This window comes from Gorilla gorilla, chromosome 16 (assembly GCF_029281585.2).
Source record: "Gorilla gorilla gorilla isolate KB3781 chromosome 16, NHGRI_mGorGor1-v2.1_pri, whole genome shotgun sequence".
Lineage (NCBI taxonomy): Eukaryota > Metazoa > Chordata > Mammalia > Primates > Hominidae > Gorilla > Gorilla gorilla.
In genome coordinates this window covers 86,968,016-86,991,631 of record NC_073240.2, presented here as the reverse complement: position 1 = coordinate 86,991,631, position 23,616 = coordinate 86,968,016, and the positions used below count along the sequence as shown (strand labels likewise).

The 23,616-nt window shown below is 56.3% G+C and overlaps 1 protein-coding gene across 2 annotated transcripts in view; it reads left to right on the top strand.

The window, feature by feature from the left end:
• Positions 1-13,602, top strand: part of KLHL25 (kelch like family member 25) — a 39,096-nt gene extending 25,494 nt beyond the window's left edge. For both annotated transcript variants that reach the window (XM_004056714.4, XM_063698808.1), the window contains exons 2-3: positions 2,210-4,014; positions 11,917-13,602. In XM_004056714.4, coding sequence (XP_004056762.1) covers positions 2,221-3,990 — 1,770 coding nt within the window. In that variant the 5' untranslated portion in view covers positions 2,210-2,220 and the 3' untranslated portion in view covers positions 3,991-4,014; positions 11,917-13,602. The remainder of the gene's footprint in view (positions 1-2,209; positions 4,015-11,916) is intronic.
• Positions 13,603-23,616: the final 10,014 nt, after the last annotated feature.

Sequence of the window (23,616 nt, the reverse complement as noted above, 5' to 3'; positions counted from 1 at the left end):
AAGATTTGGGGAAATGTCGCAGGGTCTGGAATTCAGATTAGGCAATTCCGATCAGTCACGGGCCAGGCTGTTTGCAAAGCTTCCCTCAGACCAGGTCAGCGCAGCCTCTCAGGCTCCGTGCCACTGCATCTGAGGGCCCAGCTTCGAGGATGCGCTCAGGAAATAGTTGCCAACAAGTGAGTTGTGGAGGCCTGAGTAGGATGGGGATCTCACTTTACAAGAAAATAATAGTGAGGTACAGGATGGAGGTGGAGCCAGGATACAGCCTGGACCTGCGTCCAGTGCTCTCACCCCAACCCCCAGAAGGGCTAACCTCATATAGCCTTGGAGCCCTGTGGACTGTGGGCTGCAGGTTTGGACAGCAGTGTCTTAGGCAGGTCCTCGGTGTACAGTCTACCTGGAGCTTGGGGGTCCAAGCAGCAAGGCCAGTCTGGCCCCGTGCCCTCTCTGCCTAAGCCCAAAAGCAGGGACCTTGCTAGCTCTAATCTCGTCAGTTTGTGGCTTCTCTGCCTCTTTGCCAGAGGAGGAGCGAGCAAGAGAGAGCCATGTAGCCGGACACTCATTTACAATTTCACTGAAGCATGAAATCGTTTCCTACCTTTACCAGATTATTACCTAAGTAGAAAATTGACTTGGAGTGGGAGGCGGCAGGAGAGTTACATACTTTTGAAAATTAAAAATGAAAAACTTTGTTGTTTAGGGTTTTTTGTTTTTCTTGGCCCCGTTACCAGCAGGAAGACAGCAGCACAGGCTTTTAGGGGGTCAAGATACTGGAATGCAGTTTGCTTTTTGGCCATGTTTTCTTTTCTTTCTTTCTTTTTTTTTTTTTCAGGCTTAATTCACTTTATTTTTCTTGTATAAAAACCCTGTTGTAGCCACAGCTGGAGCGTGGGTCCTCTGCATGGAGACTCTGGTGAGGGTCTTGACAAGGTGGTCAGTGAATTCCTGATCGGGAGACTTGGTGAATACAGTCTCCTTCCACAGGTCAGGGGGGCAGGTAGCTGTGGTCTTCGAGATGGCCTCAAGGGTGTTGGCCATGTTTTCTCTAGGTATATGAGTTTTGCCGCCTGTTGGCTGAGCCTTGAGTTCAAAGTACTGAACTGGGGCCTCGGGTCATGCCATTCACTGGACATTAATGACAGTGCTTTAGAATTCCCCTAGATCGAGCAAGCAGTGAACCTGTTTCTTGGCCATCACTCCATCACTCTGAGTGCCAGGTCCCCAGGCCTGGTGGAGAAGGGCAGGCAAGGGAGGCAGGGGAGGCGCTGCGTTGGCCCAGGATCCTGGTATCAGCTGGGGGACCTGGGAGGCTCTGGCCTCATGTTTCTCTGCTTTGCTGAGGCAAATCTGGATCACTTCCGTTAGGGTTCGGCATGTCCTGCTGTCATCTTGGGCCTCTGCCTTGGTCTCGAGGGTGAGTCACTGGCGGCCCCACCTCCAGGCCATCACTTGCCCCAGCTAGGTAAAGAGCCCTGTGGAGACACCTGGATTCAGAGAACATGTCTCCATTGAGCACTTGGGCCTTGATGGCGGCTCTTGTTCCAAGGCAAGGGGGATGTCTAGCCAGTACCGCTTGGAGCCCAGCCCAGGGGAGAGCCTGCTGGGAGCAGGGAAGTGGGTACGTGAGGCTCTGCTTTGGCGTCCACAGCAAACCCTGCAGGGATTAGTCACCTTGAACAGAGATCAGGCTCCAGAGCCGGACAGCCCATGTGAAAATCCTGGCTGTGGCAGTTTGGGTAGTTTCTTTGCCTCTCTGAGCTGTGGCTTCCCTAGCTCTAAAATGGGACTTACAAGAGAAGCTTCTGTAGAGGACTGTCATGAGAGTGGAATGTGGTCAAAGGCACCAGTTACTTAGCACTGCCCGGACACCAGCCTGAGTCAGGAACACCGTTTGCATGTTCTCTTAACCATGGGAGGCAGCCTCAACTGGAGCTTGCCTAGGGGGTGGCTCATCTGCAGGCCAAAGATGTTTGTCCCAGAGCTGGCTCATACCCTGAGAACAAAACCAGTTTCTGCAAGGCAGGGGGACACCCAGCCACTCTTGCCTGTGTTGTCCTTGGCGACGTGGTTGCGGGAGAGGGGCTTGGTTTAGCAGAGGTGAGCAGAGAGTGGGTGGGAGGGGACAAGGGGGCTTGTGCTGAAGAGTGAGCCCTGAGAGGGCAGATGGGCAGGAGGGGCTCCTCTGACCTGTGGGCTTGTTCCCCCACAGGCTGGCGCACCATGTCGGTCAGTGTCCATGAGACCCGCAAGTCGCGGAGCAGCACGGGGTCCATGAACGTCACCCTCTTCCACAAGGCCTCCCACCCGGACTGTGTGCTGGCCCACCTCAACACGCTTCGCAAGCACTGCATGTTCACCGACGTCACGCTCTGGGCGGGCGACCGTGCCTTCCCCTGTCACCGTGCCGTGCTGGCCGCCTCTAGCCGCTATTTTGAGGCCATGTTCAGCCATGGCCTGCGGGAGAGCCGGGATGACACTGTCAACTTCCAGGACAACCTGCACCCGGAGGTGCTGGAGCTGCTGCTGGACTTTGCCTACTCCTCACGCATCGCCATCAACGAGGAGAACGCTGAGTCACTGCTGGAGGCAGGCGACATGCTGCAGTTCCACGACGTGCGGGACGCCGCCGCCGAGTTCCTGGAGAAGAACCTTTTCCCCTCCAACTGCCTGGGCATGATGCTGCTCTCGGACGCCCACCAGTGCCGCCGGCTGTACGAGTTCTCCTGGCGCATGTGCCTGGTGCACTTTGAGACGGTGAGGCAGAGCGAGGACTTCAACAGCCTGTCCAAGGACACGCTGCTGGACCTCATCTCCAGTGATGAGCTGGAGACCGAGGACGAGCGGGTGGTCTTTGAGGCCATCCTCCAGTGGGTGAAGCACGACCTGGAGCCGCGGAAGGTCCACTTACCCGAGCTCCTCCGCAGCGTGCGTCTGGCCTTGCTGCCGTCCGACTGCCTGCAGGAGGCCGTCTCCAGCGAGGCCCTCCTCATGGCAGACGAGCGCACCAAGCTTATCATAGATGAGGCCCTGCGCTGCAAGACCAGGATCCTGCAGAATGATGGCGTGGTCACCAGCCCCTGTGCCCGGCCACGCAAGGCGGGCCACACGCTACTCATCCTGGGGGGCCAGACCTTCATGTGTGACAAGATCTACCAGGTGGACCACAAGGCCAAGGAGATCATCCCCAAGGCCGACCTGCCCAGCCCCCGGAAGGAGTTCAGCGCCTCAGCGATCGGCTGCAAGGTCTATGTGACGGGGGGCAGGGGCTCCGAGAACGGGGTCTCCAAGGATGTCTGGGTGTATGACACCGTACATGAGGAATGGTCCAAGGCGGCGCCCATGCTGATTGCCCGCTTTGGCCATGGCTCAGCTGAGCTGGAGAACTGCCTCTATGTAGTGGGGGGACACACGTCCCTGGCAGGGGTCTTCCCGGCCTCGCCTTCTGTCTCCCTGAAACAAGTGGAGAAATACGACCCTGGGGCCAACAAGTGGATGATGGTGGCCCCCTTGCGGGATGGCGTCAGCAATGCTGCAGTGGTGAGTGCCAAGCTGAAGCTCTTTGTTTTCGGAGGAACCAGCATCCACCGGGACATGGTGTCCAAGGTCCAGTGCTATGACCCCTCGGAGAACAGGTGGACGATCAAGGCCGAGTGCCCCCAGCCTTGGCGGTACACAGCCGCTGCCGTCCTGGGCAGCCAGATCTTCATCATGGGAGGTGACACGGAATTCACAGCCGCCTCGGCCTACCGCTTTGACTGTGAGACCAACCAGTGGACACGGATTGGGGACATGACTGCCAAACGCATGTCCTGCCATGCCCTGGCTTCCGGCAACAAGCTCTATGTGGTCGGGGGCTACTTTGGGACCCAGAGGTGTAAGACTCTGGACTGCTATGACCCCACTTCAGATACATGGAACTGCATCACCACGGTGCCCTACTCACTTATCCCCACGGCCTTTGTCAGCACCTGGAAGCACCTGCCCGCGTGAGGAGCACCTGCTGAGCCCAGCCAGGTAAGTCCCTGGCAGCCCATGGCCACTCTGGGTCCGGAAAGGTCATGGGGGAATGCAGTCCCACCTCTTCCCACTGGGTGAAGGTCACCGTGTCTTCCAGGGAAGTCCGGGTGGGCAGCAGGTGGCTGGTGTGCTCTGGAGTCAAATCCTGGCTCTGCCTTCTATTTGCAGTTAACCTGGAGCAAATTATTGAACCAGTCTGCAGAATGGGGACAGTAACCGTAGTTAGACCAACATGGTGGTTCCCAGACATGGCTATACTTCAGAATCACCCAGGGACCTTTTGACAGTGCTGTGTGGAGCACAGGTCAACCTGCAGAGTCTGAGAGTGCAGTCTCCACACAAGCCTGCTCTTACTTTTGACACCAGGTGCAACAAAGGGGGCCTCCCAAACCACCCTCGGTCAATTTTGCCAGAAAGACTTATAGAAGTCGCTGAAGGCTGTTATGCTCACAGTTACAGTTTATTATAGGGGAAAGATACAGATTAAGATAAGCCAAGGGAAGAGACATGTACTAAGGCAGAGTCCAGGAGAATGGCCCCCTCCCCATAGAGTCAGGACAGTGTTACTCTCCTGGCACTGATGAGTGATGATATGTATGAAGATTGCCAACCAGGCCCGGGCATGGTGGCTCATGCCTATAATCCCAGCACTTTAGGAGGGCTGAGGTGGGCAGATGGCTTGAGCCCAATTCAAGACCAGCCTGGGCAATGTGAAAGTCAGTCCTGGCCAGGCGCAGTGGCTCATGCCTGTAACCCCAGCACTTTGAGAGGCCGAGGTGGGCAGATCACGAGGTCAGGAGATCGAGACCATCCTGGCTAACAAGTGAAACCCCATCCCTACTAAAAATACAAAAAATGAGCCAGGCATGGTGGTGCACACCTGTAATCCCAGCTACTTGAGAGGCTGAGGTAGGAGGATCACTTGAACCTGGGAGACAGAGGCTGCAGTGAGCCAAGATCATGCCGCTGCACTCCAGCCTGGGCAACAGAGTGAGACTCCATCTCAAAAAAAAAAAAAAAAAAAAGATCGCCAACCAGGCATGACATCCATGTCTAAATGGTAGAGTCCTCCAAAAAACTGTTAACTGTAAACACCAAAGCCTGCATGGTGGGAACAGACAGCCTTGGTTTGAGTCCTGTTTCTCCTGGGGGCAGCTGTGTGCTCACCAGCATGCAAGGGATGGGGAGAAGTCCTTCCTCAAAGCCGGCAGGCGTCTAGCTTAAGCGAGGTCATCCTTGAGGGCCTTGGAGCAGGGCTTCCTGCAGAGCGAGTGTCTGTGGGTTGCTGCCACACTGTCATTGTGTGGAATCGCTATGAAAACAGGTGACACGGAAGGCACTCTGTGGGAGGTGATGGTGGGACAGAGACACTGGGAGCAATTTGAGCCAGGCCCTGCAGACCCTGCAGTGAAGGGAAGGAACGGGCGGGAGGAGTGTCTCATCTGGTGCTGGTTTAATCTCCTGAGAAGCTGAGCTGGGGGCGGGGTCTTCCCGCAGCAAATAGGGGCAGGATCGGCGTGAGGTCCTGCCACGAGAGAGGGTATCCCGGCCAGCCTGGCAGGGTACTGGGGTAGATGCCAGAGAAGGGCTTTGTGCCCAACACATCCTCTGTGTTTAGGGCCTGGGAAAGGCCAGGGTGCGTGCCACTAGCCCTTGGCCATTCTCCCGGCTCATGTTGTCCTGGGCCCCTCACCCCTGCGATAGGGGCAGAAGATCCCTGGGTGCACTCTGCCTCCAGCACAGGACGAGACTGTGGAAGATGAGCTGTCCTGCCGGAGGGAGCCCAGCCACTTCCCACGATCCTGCAGCGCTGGGTGGTGGCAGTGATCCCCACGTGTGGGCTCAGCTTCAGGTCATAGGAACCCTTTCAGGAGCTGGCCCGAGCTAAATATTAATTTCCTCAGTGAGCCAGCGGCTGCTGATACAAATGCTGAAAGCTCTACCCAGTGAAGGCAGTCATTCTTAGCTGGGATTGCTTCTCAATGGAAGCTGATGGCTCAGCCTCTAACTCAGACCCAGCCAAGCCTTCGAGTCCCTTAAAGGGACATGGTGGCAGGCAAGGAGGGCCCAAGCATAAGCATCAAATTGGTGAACACAGGGTGTTTGGGCTCACAGAGGCCAGCCTGAATAGGAACACCGCTTTTCTTTTTTCTTTTCTCTTTTCTTTTTTCTTTTTTTTTTTTTTTTGAGACAGTCTCGCTCTGTCACCCAGGCTAGAGTGCAGGGTACGATCTCGGCTCACTGCAACCTCCACCTCCCAGGTTCAAGGAATTCTCGTTCCTCAGCCTCCTGAGTAGCTGGGATTACAGGCGTGTGCCACCGCATCTGGCTCGCTTTTTTCTTTTACAGCTTTTCTGTCTTCTTCTTCTTCTTCTTCTTCTTCTTCTTCTCCTTCTCCTTCTCCTTCTCCTTCTCCTTCTCCTTCTCCTTCTCCTTCTCCTTCTCCTTCTCCTTCTCCTTCTCCTTCTCCTTCTCCTTCTCCTTCTCCTTCTCCTTCTCCTTCTCCTTCTCCTCCTTCTCCTTCTCCTCCTTCTCCTTCTCCTCCTTCTCCTCCTCCTCCTCCTCCTCCTCCTCCTCCTCCTCCTCCTCCTCCTCCTCCTCCTCCTCCTCCTCCTCCTCCTCCTCCTTCTCCTCCTCCTCCTTCTCCTTCTCCTCCTTCTCCTTCTCCTCCTTCTCCTTCTCCTCCTTCTCCTTCTCCTCCTTCTCCTTCTCCTCCTTCTCCTTCTCCTCCTTCTCCTTCTCCTCCTCCTCCTTCTCCTCCTCCTCCTTCTCCTCCTCCTCCTTCTCCTCCTCCTCCTTCTCCTCCTCCTCCTTCTCCTCCTCCTCCTTCTCCTCCTCCTCCTTCTCCTCCTCCTCCTTCTCCTCCTCCTCCTTCTCCTCCTCCTCCTTCTCCTCCTCCTCCTTCTCCTCCTCCTCCTCCTCCTCCTCCTCCTCCTCCTCCTCCTCCTCCTCCTCCTCCTTCTCCTCCTCCTCCTTCTCCTCCTCCTCCTTCTCCTCCTCCTCCTTCTCCTCCTCCTCCTTCTCCTCCTCCTCCTTCTCCTCCTCCTCCTTCTCCTCCTCCTCCTTCTCCTCCTCCTCCTCCTCCTCCTCCTCCTCCTCCTCCTCCTCCTCCTCCTCCTCCTCCTCCTCCTCCTCCTTCTCCTCCTCCTCCTTCTCCTCCTCCTCCTTCTCCTCCTCCTCCTTCTCCTCCTCCTCCTTCTCCTCCTTCTCCTTCTCCTCCTTCTCCTTCTCCTTCTTCCTTCTTCCTTCTTTCTTTCTTCTTCTTCTCCTTCTTCTTCTTCTCCTTCTCCTTCTTCTTCTTTTTTTTTTTTTTTTTTTTTTGAGACAGTCTCGTTCTCCCCCAGGCTGGAGTGTAATGGTGCGATCTCTGCTCACTGCAACCTCTGCCTCCTGGGTTCAAGAGATTCTCCTTCCTCAGCCTCCTGAGTAGCTGGGATTACAGGCACCTGCCACTATGCCCAGCTAATTTTTGTATTTGTAGCAGAGATGGGGTTTCACCGTGTTGGCCAGGCTGGTCTCAAACTCCAGACCTCAGGTGATCCACCCGCCTCGGCCTTCCAAAGTGCTGGGATTACAGGTGTGAGCCATCGTGCCCGGTCTTCTTCTTTTTTTTTTTAATCTGCTCTCTTTGGAGAAAAATCAGAACTGCCAAATTTCTTGATTCCCTGAGGAGTGAGATTCCAAGAGGATACTGGCATTTCCTCATTAATTCCCTTTTGCTATCCTCTAGGTCATTTAGAAACCTGGGGAATGTCACCTGTGGGAAATGGAGGCCCCTCCCACCCCAGGCCAGCCGGGCTGGGCAGGGTGAGGGGGCCCATGCTGCTGGCCTCAGGCAGCTAAGACCATCTCTGGTCTGAGCCTCCAGACCAGAGGCTGCCCCCTGCCTACCCTCCAGGTCAGAGGCTCCCTCCTACCTGGCCCTGCCCTGTCAACTGGACCTGGTGAACCATGTACTCTCCCAGGAATTGCTCTGATCCCAGGGACCCTGGAAGGGGAGCATGCATGGTGTCTTGGTTGTGACTTTTTGGCTGCTTCACCCTGGACTGGCTACTTGATTCCCCTGAGGCTCAGCTTCCCCATCTGGACAACGGGAGTGGAAATTGTATTACTCATAGCACTAGAATAGAGATCAAATGGTTGCCAGTTTCAGAAGCAGCTTAAAAGGGGTAGCGATGGAGGACAGGGAGATGCTGATGGTTTTGGGGTGCTGTGGGCTGCAAGGGCCTCTAGATGTCCCTGCTTAGCCCCTCCCTCTGAAAGGCCTGTCCACCCATGACTGCTGTTCCTCAGCAGGCACTTGCCCTGTGCCCACTGGAGTCCTCCTCAGTCTGTAATGGGATTGCTGTCATCAGCTCCATTTAGGGATGAGGAAGTGGACACACAAGACTGAGCTAGTCCCAGATCTGATGGGGAAGCTACTTCCAGACCCTGTCATCCCAGAGCCATGTCCCCAAGGCGTTCTGGGCTGTGTGCTTCCTCGGCTGCTGCGCTGAGTCTGGGTTGCTCTTAAGCTTCTGCCACTGCCTTGCGTTCCAGCTGCTTCCTTCTCATGGGCCTGGCGGCCATCCAGAGACCCTCCGCGCAGCCCCTCCTCAGCCTGAGGCCGCCCCAGTCCTGTGGCTTCTGTCCCCTCACTATGACCCTGGGTTGTTCCCATGCTCTGCAAAGCTCCTCCTGTCCAGCTTCTGCCTGGACAGCTCAGTGTCCGAGTTCTCTTCAAAGGCAGGGAGTGAGCTGGGCTCTCCATAGAAGGGCCTGCAGCCCAGAAGCTGATGCCCGGGCATGCCTGGCCTTCCCCGGGTCACCAGGAAATGGAGCTACAGTGGCTGCAAGCAGAGCTCTCGCTGCTCAGGCGGCCACTGCGGAGCTGTCAGGGCTGAGCCAGAGGAGAGCCCCCAACTCAGGCAGCCGCAGACCGGGGCCAGGAAGGGTGGAAACAAAGCACTCCTGCCACCTCCCCCGCAGTGGGCGCCCCTGGTGACCATGGCACTTCCCACTGAGTTTGGCTGCCTGCAGCCCCAACCAGCGCATCGGCCACCTAGAGTGTCGTCTGGCAGTGCCTGGGCCCGAGATGGCTTCTGTGACCACCCCGCTCCCTACATTTCCCTCCCTGACCCTGCTCTCCCAGGCAGCAGTGGGGATCAGGCCAAGGATGCTGGTGAGAAGTCCAGCTCTCGCTAGTCCCCACGAGCATGGCTGAGTCTCCTGCCTCCAGCTGGGCCCAACTGCCCCTGTCCCTGGAGGCCCCTTTCCATCCATCCTGTAAGACTCTGACATAAGCTTCAGAAGCCACCAGGAGGTCCCCTGCACACTGTGGCCTCTGCACCCCAGATCATGGCCCCTGTTTGTCCACAAGCATTTTTTTCCCCTGTTCTGGCCACCTGTTGGAGCTCTTCATAGGTGTGAGCGTCTGCATCGAGTTCCCTGTCATTCTCCAGAGCTGTTTGTCGTAGGTCCTGCTGTTGGGGGACGCCCACTAGGACTCTGAGAGGTGAGACAGTTGGCATCACGTGAATGGTGAGTCAGGGCTGGAGCAGGACTGGAGCCCTGAGTGTGCCGCCTGCCTGCAGGCGCCTCTGGGGAGCTGGCCACGGGCATCCTCACGTCTGCGCCCCTGGCACAGAGCACAGGCTTGGCCAGCAGCCGCCCAGAAGCGGCGGGGAATTGCTGAGCTGGAACCTGAGCGACCTCCAGGGCAGCCCCTTGCTCCAGTGTTGCGGTTGGATCCACAGCCTAGGGGATAGCAGCCAGCGGCTGCAGGAGGCCCCCGCTTACCTACTAAGGGTGATCTTGCTGTGAACATTCTCTCCTTCTCTTTCTCTCCCACTGGGCACCCTGTACTCCAGGCCCTTTAAGGCGCAGACTCCCAACCCTTCTTTCCCACCCGCCTCCAGCATGGGGGTGCTGCCGAATGCAAGGCAGGCATCCGGATGCCGACAGCTTGTCTTCTCTTCAGGGGTGTTGCTGGGGCCTAGCCACTGGGGTGCAGGGCAGGGCTCCAGGCCTGGCTCTGGGAAAGGCCGAGCTCATTAATCCACTGTGGGCTCCGTCACTGCTGCAGGAGGGACAGTGCAGTCCATTCTCTCCTGTCTTAAAAGAAATTGCTACAGATGGGAAATCCCAAGCACAGGCCTGAGGATTTCTGCCAGCCTTGAGGGTTGGGCCTGGCTAAGCAAGTGCCCAGGACGGAGTCCATCCGTCCAGGCATCAGCAGTCATTCGTTCCTGTGCCAGGCTGGGGGATAGAGCAGCATCCCACCCTTGATGGGGCAGGCTGAGTCTAGCAGGGCAGGCCCTACACCAACAACCCTCAGGATACACGTTGGCCAAGGCCTGCTGCACACAGGAAGTGCAGGGCGGCCGCTGACCCTTGTCCACTCTGCAAGCTGGAGGATTAGCCTATTTCACAGTTGAGGAGGCCAGGCCCCAGGGAGCACCTGCCAAAAATTAAAGGGACCCAGCCTGAGAGGGAACACAGGAGCCTGGCCCCGAGGCTCCCCAACCCCTGTGCCTCTAGCTGTCATCTGTATTCCTTTCAGCAACTCAGGGTGCCTTGGGGGACACCCCCAGGTAGGTAGCGTGGCTGTTTAGTTCCAGGTAGCAGTGAGGCCTTGCCCTGAAGGGACCACATGTCAGCATGTGGCGTGCTGGGATGGGGCCAAGACCGGGCAGCCAGGCCCCAGAGGTTCGGGTTTGCAGTCTTAGAGCATCTCAGGATGGTTAGGGCCCCTGTGACCCCAGCTTCTCACTTGTGAGGAGCTTGAAGGGATTTGGGGGCCTTCTCAGTCGCCGAACCCAGCCTCTGTATCTGGAAACAACTCGAGCACGTGGGGAGGGCAGAATTCCTGCAAAGCAGCCTTCAGAGAACAGACGGCCCAGCACTGTGTGGGATGGAGAGGTGTACCCCACTTAAAGGGGACAGCCGTGGAGCCTCAGTGCTGGCTTCAGTGTTTAATTGAAATGTTACTAAGGTTACTTAATACACACAGGCATACAACTAGAAAGCCCCTTATGTTCTTGTTCTTACACAACTAAAACTAACACGTACAGCTTAAATACAACCAAAGCCAAAAACCGCGGACAGCGTCACCATTAATCACTGCTTTGCTGAGGCTCCTTGCCTTGTGGAGTGGATGAACACGCGGGGTTGCTAGAGCGCTCCGCCTGCCTGTGCCCGCCTGTGCGAGAGGGCTCACCTTTTTCCTTTCAGGGCCTCGGAGTGGTATGTGAGAGGGAACTTACTCTATTAGGGGAACTGGCTCACTTGGTGATAGAGGCTGAGAAGTCCCATGATAGGCTGCAAGCTGCAGAACCAGGAGAGCTGGGGACAGACCTCAGCCCAAGGACAAAGAACCAAGAGCCTGGGGTGGGGGTGGGGTGGTGGGCAGCAAGTCCCAGAGGCCAGAGAACCTGGAGCTCTGATGCCCGATGGCAGGAAAAGAGCAACCTAGCTCCAGAAGAAAGAAACCTGAGTTCCCATTTCCTTAGCTTTTTATTCCACCAGGGCCCCCGCCCATCCGATGGTGCTCACCTGCAACCACGGCTCTCACGCCGGTCACCTCTGGAAGCACAGACTCACTGGGGCGGCCCGGCCATTCGAATCAAGTACCAAGCCGCCTGGGTTTCCCTTCCAGCACTGAGAATACATAATGTGTCCCCGGGCGTCTGGGTATCCCCGAATCCAATCAAGTGGACACCTGAGTCACCTGCCACTCAGTGGGGAAAGCAGGCCTGGGGTGCCTGAATCACCAGACTGCGCTGCTGGTGAATGGTGGATCCGGCGTTCTCATGCCCGAGCCTCATGGGCAGCTGTGTCATTGTCATTTTGTTCCAGATCAGGTCAGAACAGAACAATGTGGCCACTGATTGATTTTCTCTTCCTCTCCTCCCTCCACAGACCGCGGCCTTCAGTGTCACAGTGTGGCCTTGCTTGTCTGCCACAGCGGGAGCTAAGCCGGCCCTGGGCCAGCACTCCGAGAGGTGGAAGGGGCCCTGCCAGCTCTGGGGAGCAGCGGCCTTGGGCTGTTCTGAGCTTTAGGCAAGAGAAGAGAAGCATCTCTTGCATCTGTGCCCCCGGGGGCCTCTTCAGCTTTGCAGTGGTTTGTGGGAAGACATACCTCCCAGAGGGGCATGGACTGCCACCAGGACTGACCCTGGCGTCGGGGAGAAGGACACTTGCAGAGCCTTGAGATCACCTGTTTGGCAGGTCCTGGACTGGGGCCGCGCAGGCAGGGGCAGGGAGGAGCCCCGGGTGGGCTTTGGGGCTGCGGCACTGCCACACATCCTTTCCCTCCTGGCCTGCCCTGCTGGGGCTCTACTGCCATCTATAGATGGTGTCCCGGGCCTGGGAAACCAGGTACCCAGGGGTTGAGACCAGAAAGGTGACCAGGACAGATTTTTTAAGGTGCAGAAACTGCAGGGGGGCCTCAGTGACATCCATGAGGCCTTATTAGCAAAGGACACCCAGACCTCCAAGGTTTGTGGGCCCCTTCCACAAAGCTGTAAGTCCCAGCCCACCTACTCAGGGCCTTGCTCAGTGCTGTGGCCCGGTGGGGACACAGTTGCTCGTGGCCACTCAGTGGAGCTGGGCCTGCAGCAGACTCAAGGCTCCGAGTGCCCTGGGGGTCACCCCTCCCCTCCCCTCCTCAGAGCCCACCCTGAGAGGCAGCAGTGACCCCCATGGCACACACCTGCCAACAGCACTGGGGGCTTCTCCCCAGGAGACCACGCTGCCCTCCAAGACCAGGAGCAGCTGTGAGCTGGAGACAGCAGAGGTACCCCAGGGTGTCCCTTGCAGATCCCACCAGGGCCGCATCCATCTCAGTGTGGAGGACAGTGACGGGACCCTCACCATCCTCTTGCGTCTTGGCCCCCATTTGCTCCCTGAGCTCCAAGATAAGAATGGCCCCGAGAGAACTGCTGAACATTTGTTCATTGCTGTCACCTCCTGAGTCACTGGGGTCCCTCATCAGCACCTCCCTGACACCTGGGCTATGGAGAGGTTGGCGCCTGTCAGTGACCATCCTAATGCCTCTCGCTCACTCCCAAGCTGCCATTTGAGAGGGAGGGGTGTTGGTGCCCTGATAGGGGCTGGGCAGGGTGTCCAAACTTGTGGCTTTCCAGGCACCTGCAGTGTGAACACTGCTTGGCTGGCTCAAGATTAGGGCCGCGGAGTGGGCTGTGCACATACCAGTTACTTAAGCAGCCCCGAGTGTCCCCCATGCCTTGGTGCGGGTCCTGGAGGCCTCTTGGGGGTGGGACCTTTGGGCAGGGTTTGCCCACTGACACGCCCGCCGTGGGGCACTGGCTGCATGGGGCTCCTTGGACCCTGTAGACCCAGCAGACCCCGCCTGTGTCAGGTCAGCTGCCTGAAGGCACTTGGCTGTGGACCCAGGGGACGGCTTTGCTGGCACACTCAGGAGCCTGGCCGCGGGGACTGCAGGGAGGGCGCCTGGACCCGTGGGGTTGCTTCATTGAGATAAAGCACACTTATCACATAGCACAAAGGACGTGCCATGGTGCTTTCCCCAAAAGTTGTGTTGCTTTTATCAATTTTCTAACTTAATAAAAAGAGTTGAGAAAATTCTTTGCCTGCCTTGTGTGCTGGGATCAGTCTTGGAGACATTGCTGGTGGCTGACTTTGGTCCTGTCCCACCAGCCAAGGCTCAAGGCCTGCCTGCTGGCATCTGCCCCTCTCATGAGCTGGGAAGGGGGAACCCACCCAGATGAGAGGTCTCCCCATTCCTGTGCCTCCTGAAGTTGCTTTAGAAGCCATGAAGTTGATTCCGTGGAGAGTCCTGATCCTGTCTGCCCCTCCTGAGAGTGATTCTTTCCTGGAAACTCTGGTAAATAGAAGCTGGGAATGTAATTCCATCCATTCGAAAAGGCAGAACCTCCAATTGATGCTCCTTTGTCTGAAAATAACCCGAGCGCCATTCAGAGGGGCGAAATGGCTCCAGGAGGCAGCTTCATGGCCGCAGCGCCAGCTCACGGCACTGTTGCGCCCATTGGTTACACCGTGGGCCCTGGGATACCTGCCCTCCTCGTGCGTTTTCATAGTCACCATGAACCTCATGAGCTCAAGCATATGCTCACAGGTAAACATCGTGTTCTGTGTTTTGTGATCTCACCTTCAGGCGCCCCTCAGACAGCGGGCAGCCCGAGAAGGTCATGCCATGGCGCAGCCTGCGTGCAGGGTGGCTGTGCTGTGAACAGGAACCCGGAGGTGCCCCAGCACGGTGGCTCTCAGCAGTGGCCTCCATGGTGCTCAGTGGTGTGCTGGCCCACAAAATCCAAATAGCGCCTCCACAGTGTAAGAAGTGCTTATGGTGCTGGCGTAGGGGCATGACGCCAGATTCCTTAGAAAATGGAATGATCTTGAGTGGGTGTGTCTCAGAGGTGAGTATGGTGCGTGTAGAAGAGCCGAGAGCACAGAGGGCCTCGTCCGTCCCCCTGCCCAGAGGCGCAGCCCTGGGAGGGGCATCCTGGGACTCTGCCTCGCACTGTCTGCTCCTATAGCAGTGGTGGGGACCACAGGTGAACGCTACCATTTCCACACAGGCTTGAGCGCTTCACTCTGGGCATCCAAAGCCAGGAGTTGGCTCCAGCTAGAGTCCAGACAGCAGCAGAGGTGAAGTTCCCTGTCACACAGTCACAGGGTGAGTATGAGCCGGCTGCGGCCCACAGGGCTCCAACTCTCTCCCCCTCTCTCCAACTCCCACCCCCTCTCTCCCTGCCCTGCCGTCTTCCATGCAAGGCAGCGGTTTCCTGGTCCACCCTGGCCTTCCCAGCCCCGGCCATCCCATCTGCATTCCAGCCAGTGGAAAGGGGAGGAGAGAAAGTGATGGGCAAGCCTGTTTTAAGGGCATGTCCCAGAAGTTGCACCATAACTTCTCCATTTTCCCAACAGCTAGAACTCAGTCACATCCACGCCTGACTGCGAGCGGGACTGGAAAGTGCCCCGAGGAAACTCCAGGACTCCAACGCCAAGTAAAGGGAGTGTAGATATTAGACAGGTAGCAGCCTCTTCCTTTACATGCTGGGTCAGGGGTTGGAAGGAACCTGGGCACACCGCCCTGCCTCCCGCTTCTCTGGGAGCATGCAGAGCCGTCATCTGCCAAGATCCTGGCTCTTGTCAAACCCTTCTTGTCAAGCAGTTGTCAAGCCCACTGGCCAGTGCTTTGCATAACTACCTCCTTTAACCCTCGCAGTGACCCCCGGAGGTAGACATTCTTGTCCTCTTCTTGCTGATGAAGAAATGGGTCCAGAGGTCACAGTAACTTGCCCAACGTCTCATGCTGGAAAGAGGAGGGGGAGGAAGAGAAGCGGGGGGGGAGGGGGAGGGGGAGGAGGAGGAGGAAAAAACACGGTTGCAACTGACAGAATGTGGATTTGGAGCTAGGCCCACCTGAGTTTGGGTTCAAGCTCTCACGTGTGGCTCTCATGTATGTACAAGCTTGGTTAAACCACTTGATTCTCTGATACAGGCTTAATGATAGTAGGGTTAAAAGTTGAGGTCAAAATCTATAAAGCACTAAACACCATGACCAATGCCCAGATAGCCCTTTACGGGGGGAGAATGGCCGCCACATTACAGCAGTGGAACTGGGACTTGAAACCAAGCCATATGCTACATTGTGGGGGCTGGGGGCTGGGAGCGGTGTTGCTTCCAGTCATTGCCCAGCAGGCCTACTAGCTCCATGTTCCTTGGCCTCCCAGGGGTCAGACTGAGTCTAGGATGGGGCTTGGTGAAGGGAGAAGGCGCCTTCCCCATCAGTGATGGGGCAAGGTCTCCCTGGAAACCTCGGTCCCAAGATGGCCAGTGGAGCTTTCCTGGGTTGTGCCTGATGCAGGAAAGAAAACGGGCCATCTTGGAGGCTTTGGCATCCTGAGAGCCTGCCTGGGGGGACTGTCAAGTTGCCAAGGGCAAGGAGAGGGTAGCCAACTGCCTCCTCCACCTGGCTGCTCAGCCAGGTCTCCCTGCCTTCAAAGGACATTTCTTTGGTCAGGAACTGACAAGAATGAGCCCAGAGTCATCCACCCCAAGGGTGTGTGGCAACCATCCCTTGCTCAACACCGAAGGCTGTGAATCATAGTGGGGAAAGAAGCAACCTCTTCAGAAGCAGTTGTCTAATGAGCACAGCTTGGAAAGAGCCTTGGTTCTTCTGGATCATCACTGGGGGGATATTTCGCAGAGCAAGAAACTTGCATGCCCCATCCATCATGTCCCAGCCCCGGCCCCAGGCCCAGCCCCGATGGATCTGCCCGGCCTCTCTCCTTCAGGAGGTAGGAATGGTCTCTTCCAACTTGAAGAGGCCATGAAGGTGATCGGCACCCCCCAGCTGCTCTTCTTCCCTCAGGCCCAGCCGTACCTGACCTGCGGCTTGGCCCGCCCATGGCACCTGCAGAGGTTCAGGCCCTGCCCAGGGAGCCAGGGTGATTTGGGTGAATTTCCCAGAACAGGCACAGTATTGTCCTGCATCTTCCCTTGCCTTGTTGGGCTTTGGGATGTGGCTCTCCCTCATTAAGGGTCAAGGAAAAGCCTAGAATAGGCCGGAGGCTTCTTAACTTGGGATTTGGGATCAAATTCAGGGGGTCCATGCACTTGGGTGGGAGAAGAATGACACCTTTGTTTTCACTAACCTCTGACTGAGGTTAGTGATCAAGTGATCCGCCCACCTCGGCCTCCCAAAGTGCTGGGATTACAGGTGAGAGCCACCTCGTCTAGCCCCAGTCACTGTTGAGGTCACCATTTTAAAGCTGAGGAAACACGCTCAGCATGGCAGCAGAAGCTCTGGCGGTTTCTGTGTGTCTGGCCCCAGCTGCCCAGGCCCCCTGAACCCGAGGGGCCTTGCTCTGGCCCTAGGGTTGGCCTGGGTTTGGCACCTGGCACTCGGGACCCTGAGGGCTTGCACTAGGGGAGCAGCGGCTTTTTTGAGTTGAATTGAGTAGGGCTGGACTCCTTTCCTGTCCTTTCTGCAGGTAAAGGAGATGAGCAGCGTTGCTCTGGTACGCAGAGAAGTTTCCAGACACTCCTGGGTTGCACGATAGATTAAGTAATTCTACTGATGGGCACCAGCTCCATGCCAGGACCCAGGGCTCCAAAGCCATTTCCAGGTAGACTCATCACAGCTTCTCCACTCAGCTTGCAGGGATGGTGGGGAACCAGGGAGGATGGGAGCAAGAGAGACACATCCTGCCAAGCCCACCCTGTGGTGGCTCTACCAGCGTCGGGATCGCAGAGGGAACAGGATGGCACAGTCTCATCCTGACACGTGCATTCAGGATAAATGCAGGCTCTGAGAGCGAGTGCCACGGACGACTCCTCCATGGCTGCACTTTCTTCACATTGGCTCCTGTGAGCTTCCTCAACGCTTTCGAAGCTGGCCCCGCTTCTGTCCACTCTGCAGAGTGAACGTTGAGGTACTCTGTGTCTCTCATCTGTACAACCCTAACTAGGGCTTCATCCAAGACTGCCGAGGAGCAGGTCCTGTCTCTCCCTCTCTCCATCTCCCCACTTCCCATGGAAAATAGTGAGCTTTTTAAAATGGGAGTTGAAGCCATACCGAAAAGCCAGCACTGTTAAATGCAGCTGTGACATTTGCCTGAGAGAGGTGGCCGGGGTGTGGGGGGGCGGGGTTTCAGCTCCCAGTCTGCCCTCCAAGCTGGTGTTGCCAGCTGTGGCTGCCTTTCCTGTAGGCCTGCGAGGTCCCTGCCATGCCTGTCTCCTCCTCCCAGCAGTAGTGTGAGCTCTGCTCTGGGATCAAGGCCAGATCTTTGCAGCCCATGTGCTTGGCTCCCTCAGCTGAGCCTCAGGACGTGGGTCCTCAATTTGTGCCATGCAGCGTGAGGGGCCACACTGCAGTAAAGCCAGCTGGGTGCAAACAGCAGCTTTTCTTCCACTTGGTGGCCCTCCTTGGGAAGGTCCCTCTGCTCCTGTAACTTCATTTCCTCATTCATAACAAAGAAAAAAACAGATCATATTGCCTGTTGTAAGGATTGAACTAAATCGGGTAAAGAGGCTACTAGATTTCTGTCAATGATGTCCATTTCCTTTGCCCTATATACATTTCCAACTTGAGTGTGTGTGTGTGTGTGTGTGTGTGTGTGTGTGTGTGTGTGTGTGTGTTGAAAATTAACTAGAAAGAAAGTATTCCAGCTTTTCTGGGGAGTTGAAGGCAATTTCAATAAAAATGTATGTTTCCGGCCGGGCACGGTGGCTCATACCTGTAATCCCAGCAGTTTGGGAGGCTAAGGCAGGTGGATCACTGGAGGTCAGGAGTTCGAGAGCAGCCTGGCCAACATGGTGAAACCCCCGTGGTGGCAGGCGCTTGTATTCCCAGCTACTCAGGAGGCTGAGGCAGGAGAATCGCTTGAACCCAGGAGGCAGAGGTTGTAGTAAGCCGAGATTGTACCACTGCCCCTCCAGCCAGGGTGACAGAGTTTGACTCTGTCTCAAAACAATAAACAACAACAAAAAGTTTCCCTTTTAGCTGTGGCTGCCAGGAAGCCCAGAGCCCACCAGGAGGTTCCTCACAGAGGCGGGTCGTCCCTCCTGTTGGCACAAGTGCTTTGTCCTTCCATGGCTTGGAATTGTATGAGCCACCCCAGAGAAATGGTTACTGCAATCACAGGGTTCAAAGGACCTTAACTTCTGCTTGGAAAGCGTGCAGAGTCTTAAAAAAACTTTCTGTGACTTCCTGATTTTCAGACTTTTCTCTTCAGGAGGCTGATCACCTCCAGGAAGATTGATTTCCTGTGTTGTTGGTGGGGACAGTCACCCCCAGGTCCAAGCCTCAGTGTGATGACTGAAAGAAGAGTGTTCTGGTCGGGTGCTTTGCTCAGTGCATGCTGAGCCCAGAGGGTCAGGCCATGGCTTAGCAGATCTTCCCCAGGCGACCTAGAATGTCACTGGGCATGAGCTGGGTTTGTCCAGGCTTGTCTGAGCTGGAGTCAGGGCTAGCGGGTGAGGAGGTGTTTCTCTCTCTTCCCAGGTAAAAGCCAGGGCTTCAAATGCTTGTGGTGATGGAGAAAGCAGGAAGACACCAGGGCCACCTTCCTTGTGGGGAAGTAGTCTGGCACACAGGGCTTCCACCGCAGAGAGGAGCTTTGTGACGGGGCCCCAGCCTGGGCAAGTCCTGAGGAACTCCTCTGGGATCTGGGGATGCGCTTTCCCAGAACCGTGCCTCTGCCCATGCCTGTTCCCCCCTTCCCACCTTTCTTCCTCAATCACCCTTCTTTCATTTCACAAAAGAAAGTTATCTCTCGCCCCTCCTGAAACTCATTATGGTGCATTGCTCAGGGTGTAAAAACATCTGGGGCACCAAATGGACGTGTTAAGGTTGGGCAGTATGAGGGAAAGGTGGATTGCAAAGCATATGGTTGTTAAACAGAGCAGTGCCTTTTGGAATTCAATTGACAAGCACATGACAAGATTCCATATCTTTGTGTGTCCATCTGCTCACCTGCCTGTCCATCCACCCATGCATCCACCCATTTACCCACCCATCCACTCACCCATCCACCTGCCCATGCACCCACTCATTAACCTACCCACCATTCATTCATCCACCCATCCACCCATCCACTTGTCCATCCATCCATCCATCCATCCCATCTGCTCATTCATCTTCCCTCCCTCCCTATTATTAAGTCATAATTCAGAAGTGAGATAGTTGTCACTAAACATTTTTAGTTGTCAACTAAATAACATTTTAATTTAAATTTAAAAGCAATCAAACTTTTTTAATGGAAATTGAATTCTGAATTGGCCAATCAGTTTGCCAAGAAGTACTGGCTTTGCTAATGAGGTCACATGGTGGGCATTTTCTGTAAGTTGAACAACTTAAGGCTTTAGCCCTAAATATATTTGAAGCATGAAAATAATGCCCCAGATTATATACTTTGTAGCAGTTACACTTGTGATACCATTTGAGAGCTAGACATAAAGCCATGTGAAAGGTATATGGTTGTTCGCATTTGTTGTAGGAGGACACATGAGCCAAAAGTGCCGATCAGTGGCTGTGTCTTCCCTTCAGAAGCCAGCACAGAGCTTGGGCGTGGGACTTAGCTGGATTTCCTCTCTGCCTTTTGGGGCGAGATATGGCTGATGCCTTGATGTGGAGGAGGAAGCAGCGGCATCGAGCCCATGCCCACGGTTGGCCTGAGGCCCACTCAGCACCTGGTGCCAACCCAGGGCAGTGAGAGGAGGTAGGAATTCCAGGAATGAGCCGGCTGGCCCTGGGCTGGTTCCAACAGGCTCCCTGCCCTGGCAGAGGCTCCAAATCTGAGGTTCCTTCCAGAGGAGGCCAGGCCAGGTGCAGCGATGGAGTTGGGAGTTTAAGGTAGGGACAGGAAGGGGTGACCCTGTAACCTGAAACACTCCTACGAAAGTGGCCATTTTCCGTTTGAAGGTCCCTCATCCCCAGGGAAAGCCCGTGGCCTAGGGGCGGCCACCTGTGAACTAGCAGGAGATGCTGTCTGCAGCCACAGCCCTGCCGGAAAAGAAGTGGGAGTCGCTGATGCTGCAAGACAGAGACCTAAACCGAAGTGTGGGGAGGACACTAGGAGGCCCCAAAAACCAAAAGGCCAGGGAGGAGCTCTCTTCAGACTCGGGACATGAATCCGGGGCCACTGCCATCCGTGGCAGCTGTCCCGCGGCTCCGCTGACATGCTTCCAGATGAGTGTGCTGGGCCCCAGACTAAGCACTCTGCTCATCTCTTCAGCATCATGACGAATGTGCGCGCCACCTGCAGACTCTGCAGACCCTTCTGAAAAAGGAAATGGACACAAAGGTTTAACAGCTTGGCCACTCGGCTACCAGCAGCAGTCCTGGAGTCTGTGCCCATCCTGGGGCCTCCGTGTGGCCCCCTCAGCCCCTGTCCATACTCCTCCACGACAGAGGGGACCCCAGTGTGGCCCTCTTCCGGGCTGCTCAGGGCAGGCAGCCCTGCTTCACTTGCCCAGCAGCCCTCTCCTTCGGACCGCAGAGAAGAACCGAGGTTGTCCAGGCAACCGCCACCTCAATCTCCGAAGCTGGGGGTGGGGTGGGAAGTCCAGGGACAGCTCAAAGGGAAGCGGTGACCAGGGAGGAAGGGAGAGAAAAGCAGGCTGGCTTCCAGCTGGTCCATTCCAAGAAGCCCTATTATGACCCCCTCCCCACAACTCTCCCACTGAGGCCTCCGGGGTCCTTATCCCCGGCAGGGTCCAGATTCTGTTTCCCAGGAAGGAGAGTTTCCCAAAGGCATGGGGAGAGAGGGGTAGCCCACACATCTGTGGGACTAGGGCTGTGCAGAGCAAGCCATTACCATATGAAAGGAGGTGGCCTTAGCGGGGGTGGGAAAGGCCCAGGCTGTCACTTGGATACCAAAGGCAGCTGGGGATGGCGGAAGGGGCAGGGGCGGGGAGGCAGCAAGGGAGGGCCCCAAACTGGGGCGGAGTGGGTAGGCTGCTGGGGCCCTGGGACCCACATCCTCCCCATTTAGGGCACACGCCACTTCCTCCCACTTGTGACTCCTCTCTGGCCCGGGGGGACACCCACAGGGGTGGCAGGACGACGCTGGAACTGGACTGCTCCAGGACCCTCTGGGTGACCTGCCACTGTGCCCCTGAAGAAATAGAGTCAAATTTTAAGGACAAAGGAGTCTCCGAAGACTCCAAAGAACAGGAACTGTGGCAGGGACGGGGAGGTGGGGGGCTTGGGGAGGCACTTCTTGCTGTGCAGAGGCTGGATGAGGGGGTTGTCACCCCCAGGCAGGGAGTTCAGGGAGTTCCAGGTCTGAGGTCTAACAATCAGCTCAGCTCGCCTGCCCTCTGCTTCTGTGGCTGCTTCCAAGGAAATCGCAAGGCTTGCACGCTGCATGCCTCCTCTCCTCCCAAGCTCCTCCCTGGCTTTTTGGTTTTTGGGGCCTCCTAGTGTCCTCCCCACACTTCGGTTTAGGTCTCTGTCTTGCAGCATCAGCGACTCCCACTTCTTTTCCGGCAGGGCTGTGGCTGCAGACAGCATCTCCTGCTAGTTCACAGGTGGCCGCCCCTAGGCCACGGGCTTTCCCTGGGGATGAGGGACCTTCAAACGGAAAATGGCCACTTTCGTAGGAGCCACTTGGCGGTCAAGTCTGTGCTGTGGCAGAGGCTCTGGGCACAGCATCCGTTAGGAGTGGGCAGAGACTTAAGCCCCTATTGAATGGCTGTCTAGTGTTCTTGGGGCCCTCTGCGCTTTGTGTCTCTGCTGTTCTGGAAGAGAATGGAATCTTCTCGCTCTTCTTGCCTCCCAGACAGAGCCTGTCCCTGGCTCAGAACCAATTGCGGTGGAGAGCGGAGGAGGGAGGCCATGGGAACCACTCCTCTTGCCCTGCTGAGGGTGTCTGGGTGGATGAGGGCCACCGCGGACCCAGGCCAGGATGGCTGCTGTGGGGGAGGAGACCGCCAGGGCAGCAGTGACAGCCAAGAGCAGCGAGTGAGAGAAAAAAGACCAGTGTTTCACTGGCTTATGGGGAGGCAGCTATCACCAGGGCTACAAGACTCTGCAAAGAAACCCGTGCGCTTCCAAGTTTGTGGTGAAAGGAAAGACACTTGGCAGCTGGGCAGGACTTTTTTGAGACAGTCTCGCTCTGTTGTCAGGCTGGAGTGCAGTGGCACGATCTCGGCTCACTGCAACCTCTGCCTCCCGGGTTCAAGCAATTCTCCTGCCTCAACCTCCCGAGTAGCTGGGATTACAGGTATGTGCCACCACGCCTGGCTAATTTTTGTATTTTCAGTAGATACGGGGTTTCACCACGCCCAGCTAATTTTTGTATTTTTACTAGAGGTGGGGCTTCACCATGTTGGCCAGGCTAGTCTCGAACCCCTGAGCTCAAGTGACCCGACCACCTCGGCCTCCCAAAAAGTGCTGGGATTATAGGCGTGAGCCACCACGCCCGGCCAGGACTTTCTTTTTGGTGACTGTCAGGGAGGGGCGGGGAGCTGGGAAGTGGCAGAGCGGGGACTCTCCAGGCAGCTTTGCCCAGGTTCTCTGCATTGCTGCGAGCGGCACAGTTCTCCAAGGCCCAGCTGGACTTAAGGGTCTTCCTATAGGTCCAGAAAGCGCAGACCTGGAAGAGTAGGAAGCTAGTAATCTAAAAATGGAAGGCACAGGCTGTGCTGGTGGAGCCAGTGACAGCTGGAGCCCTGTGTGTCTCCAGGGGAGCCCCGACATTCCGGGATCAGACCCAGTGAATCACCCGGGAGCTACAAGCAGAGAGGATCTTTCTTCTTGAATTAGTTTCTGGCAGTTGCTCTAGTTTGGGGGTGGGACGGGGTGGAGAATGTTAGTGAAGAAAGAGAAACTAACATTAAGGGAAGTCGCAGGCTCTATATAGCAAAGTTCCTGTTCACTGTATTGATTTATCTGGAAATAGGAAGTTTTGGCTCTTGGCCTAAACTGTTTGACTTTAGGGCTGATCAGTCACTCTCTGGGTTTGGGTCCCACTCCGAGAGAGAGTGAAACGCGTCCCCAGCAGCTGCTCAGTGCATAAGGCGTCTCCTCAAGAGCTTTGGGGGTGGATGGGGAGTATCCCTTCTACAGGAACCAGGAATAGGAATAAGTCACAGCACCAACCA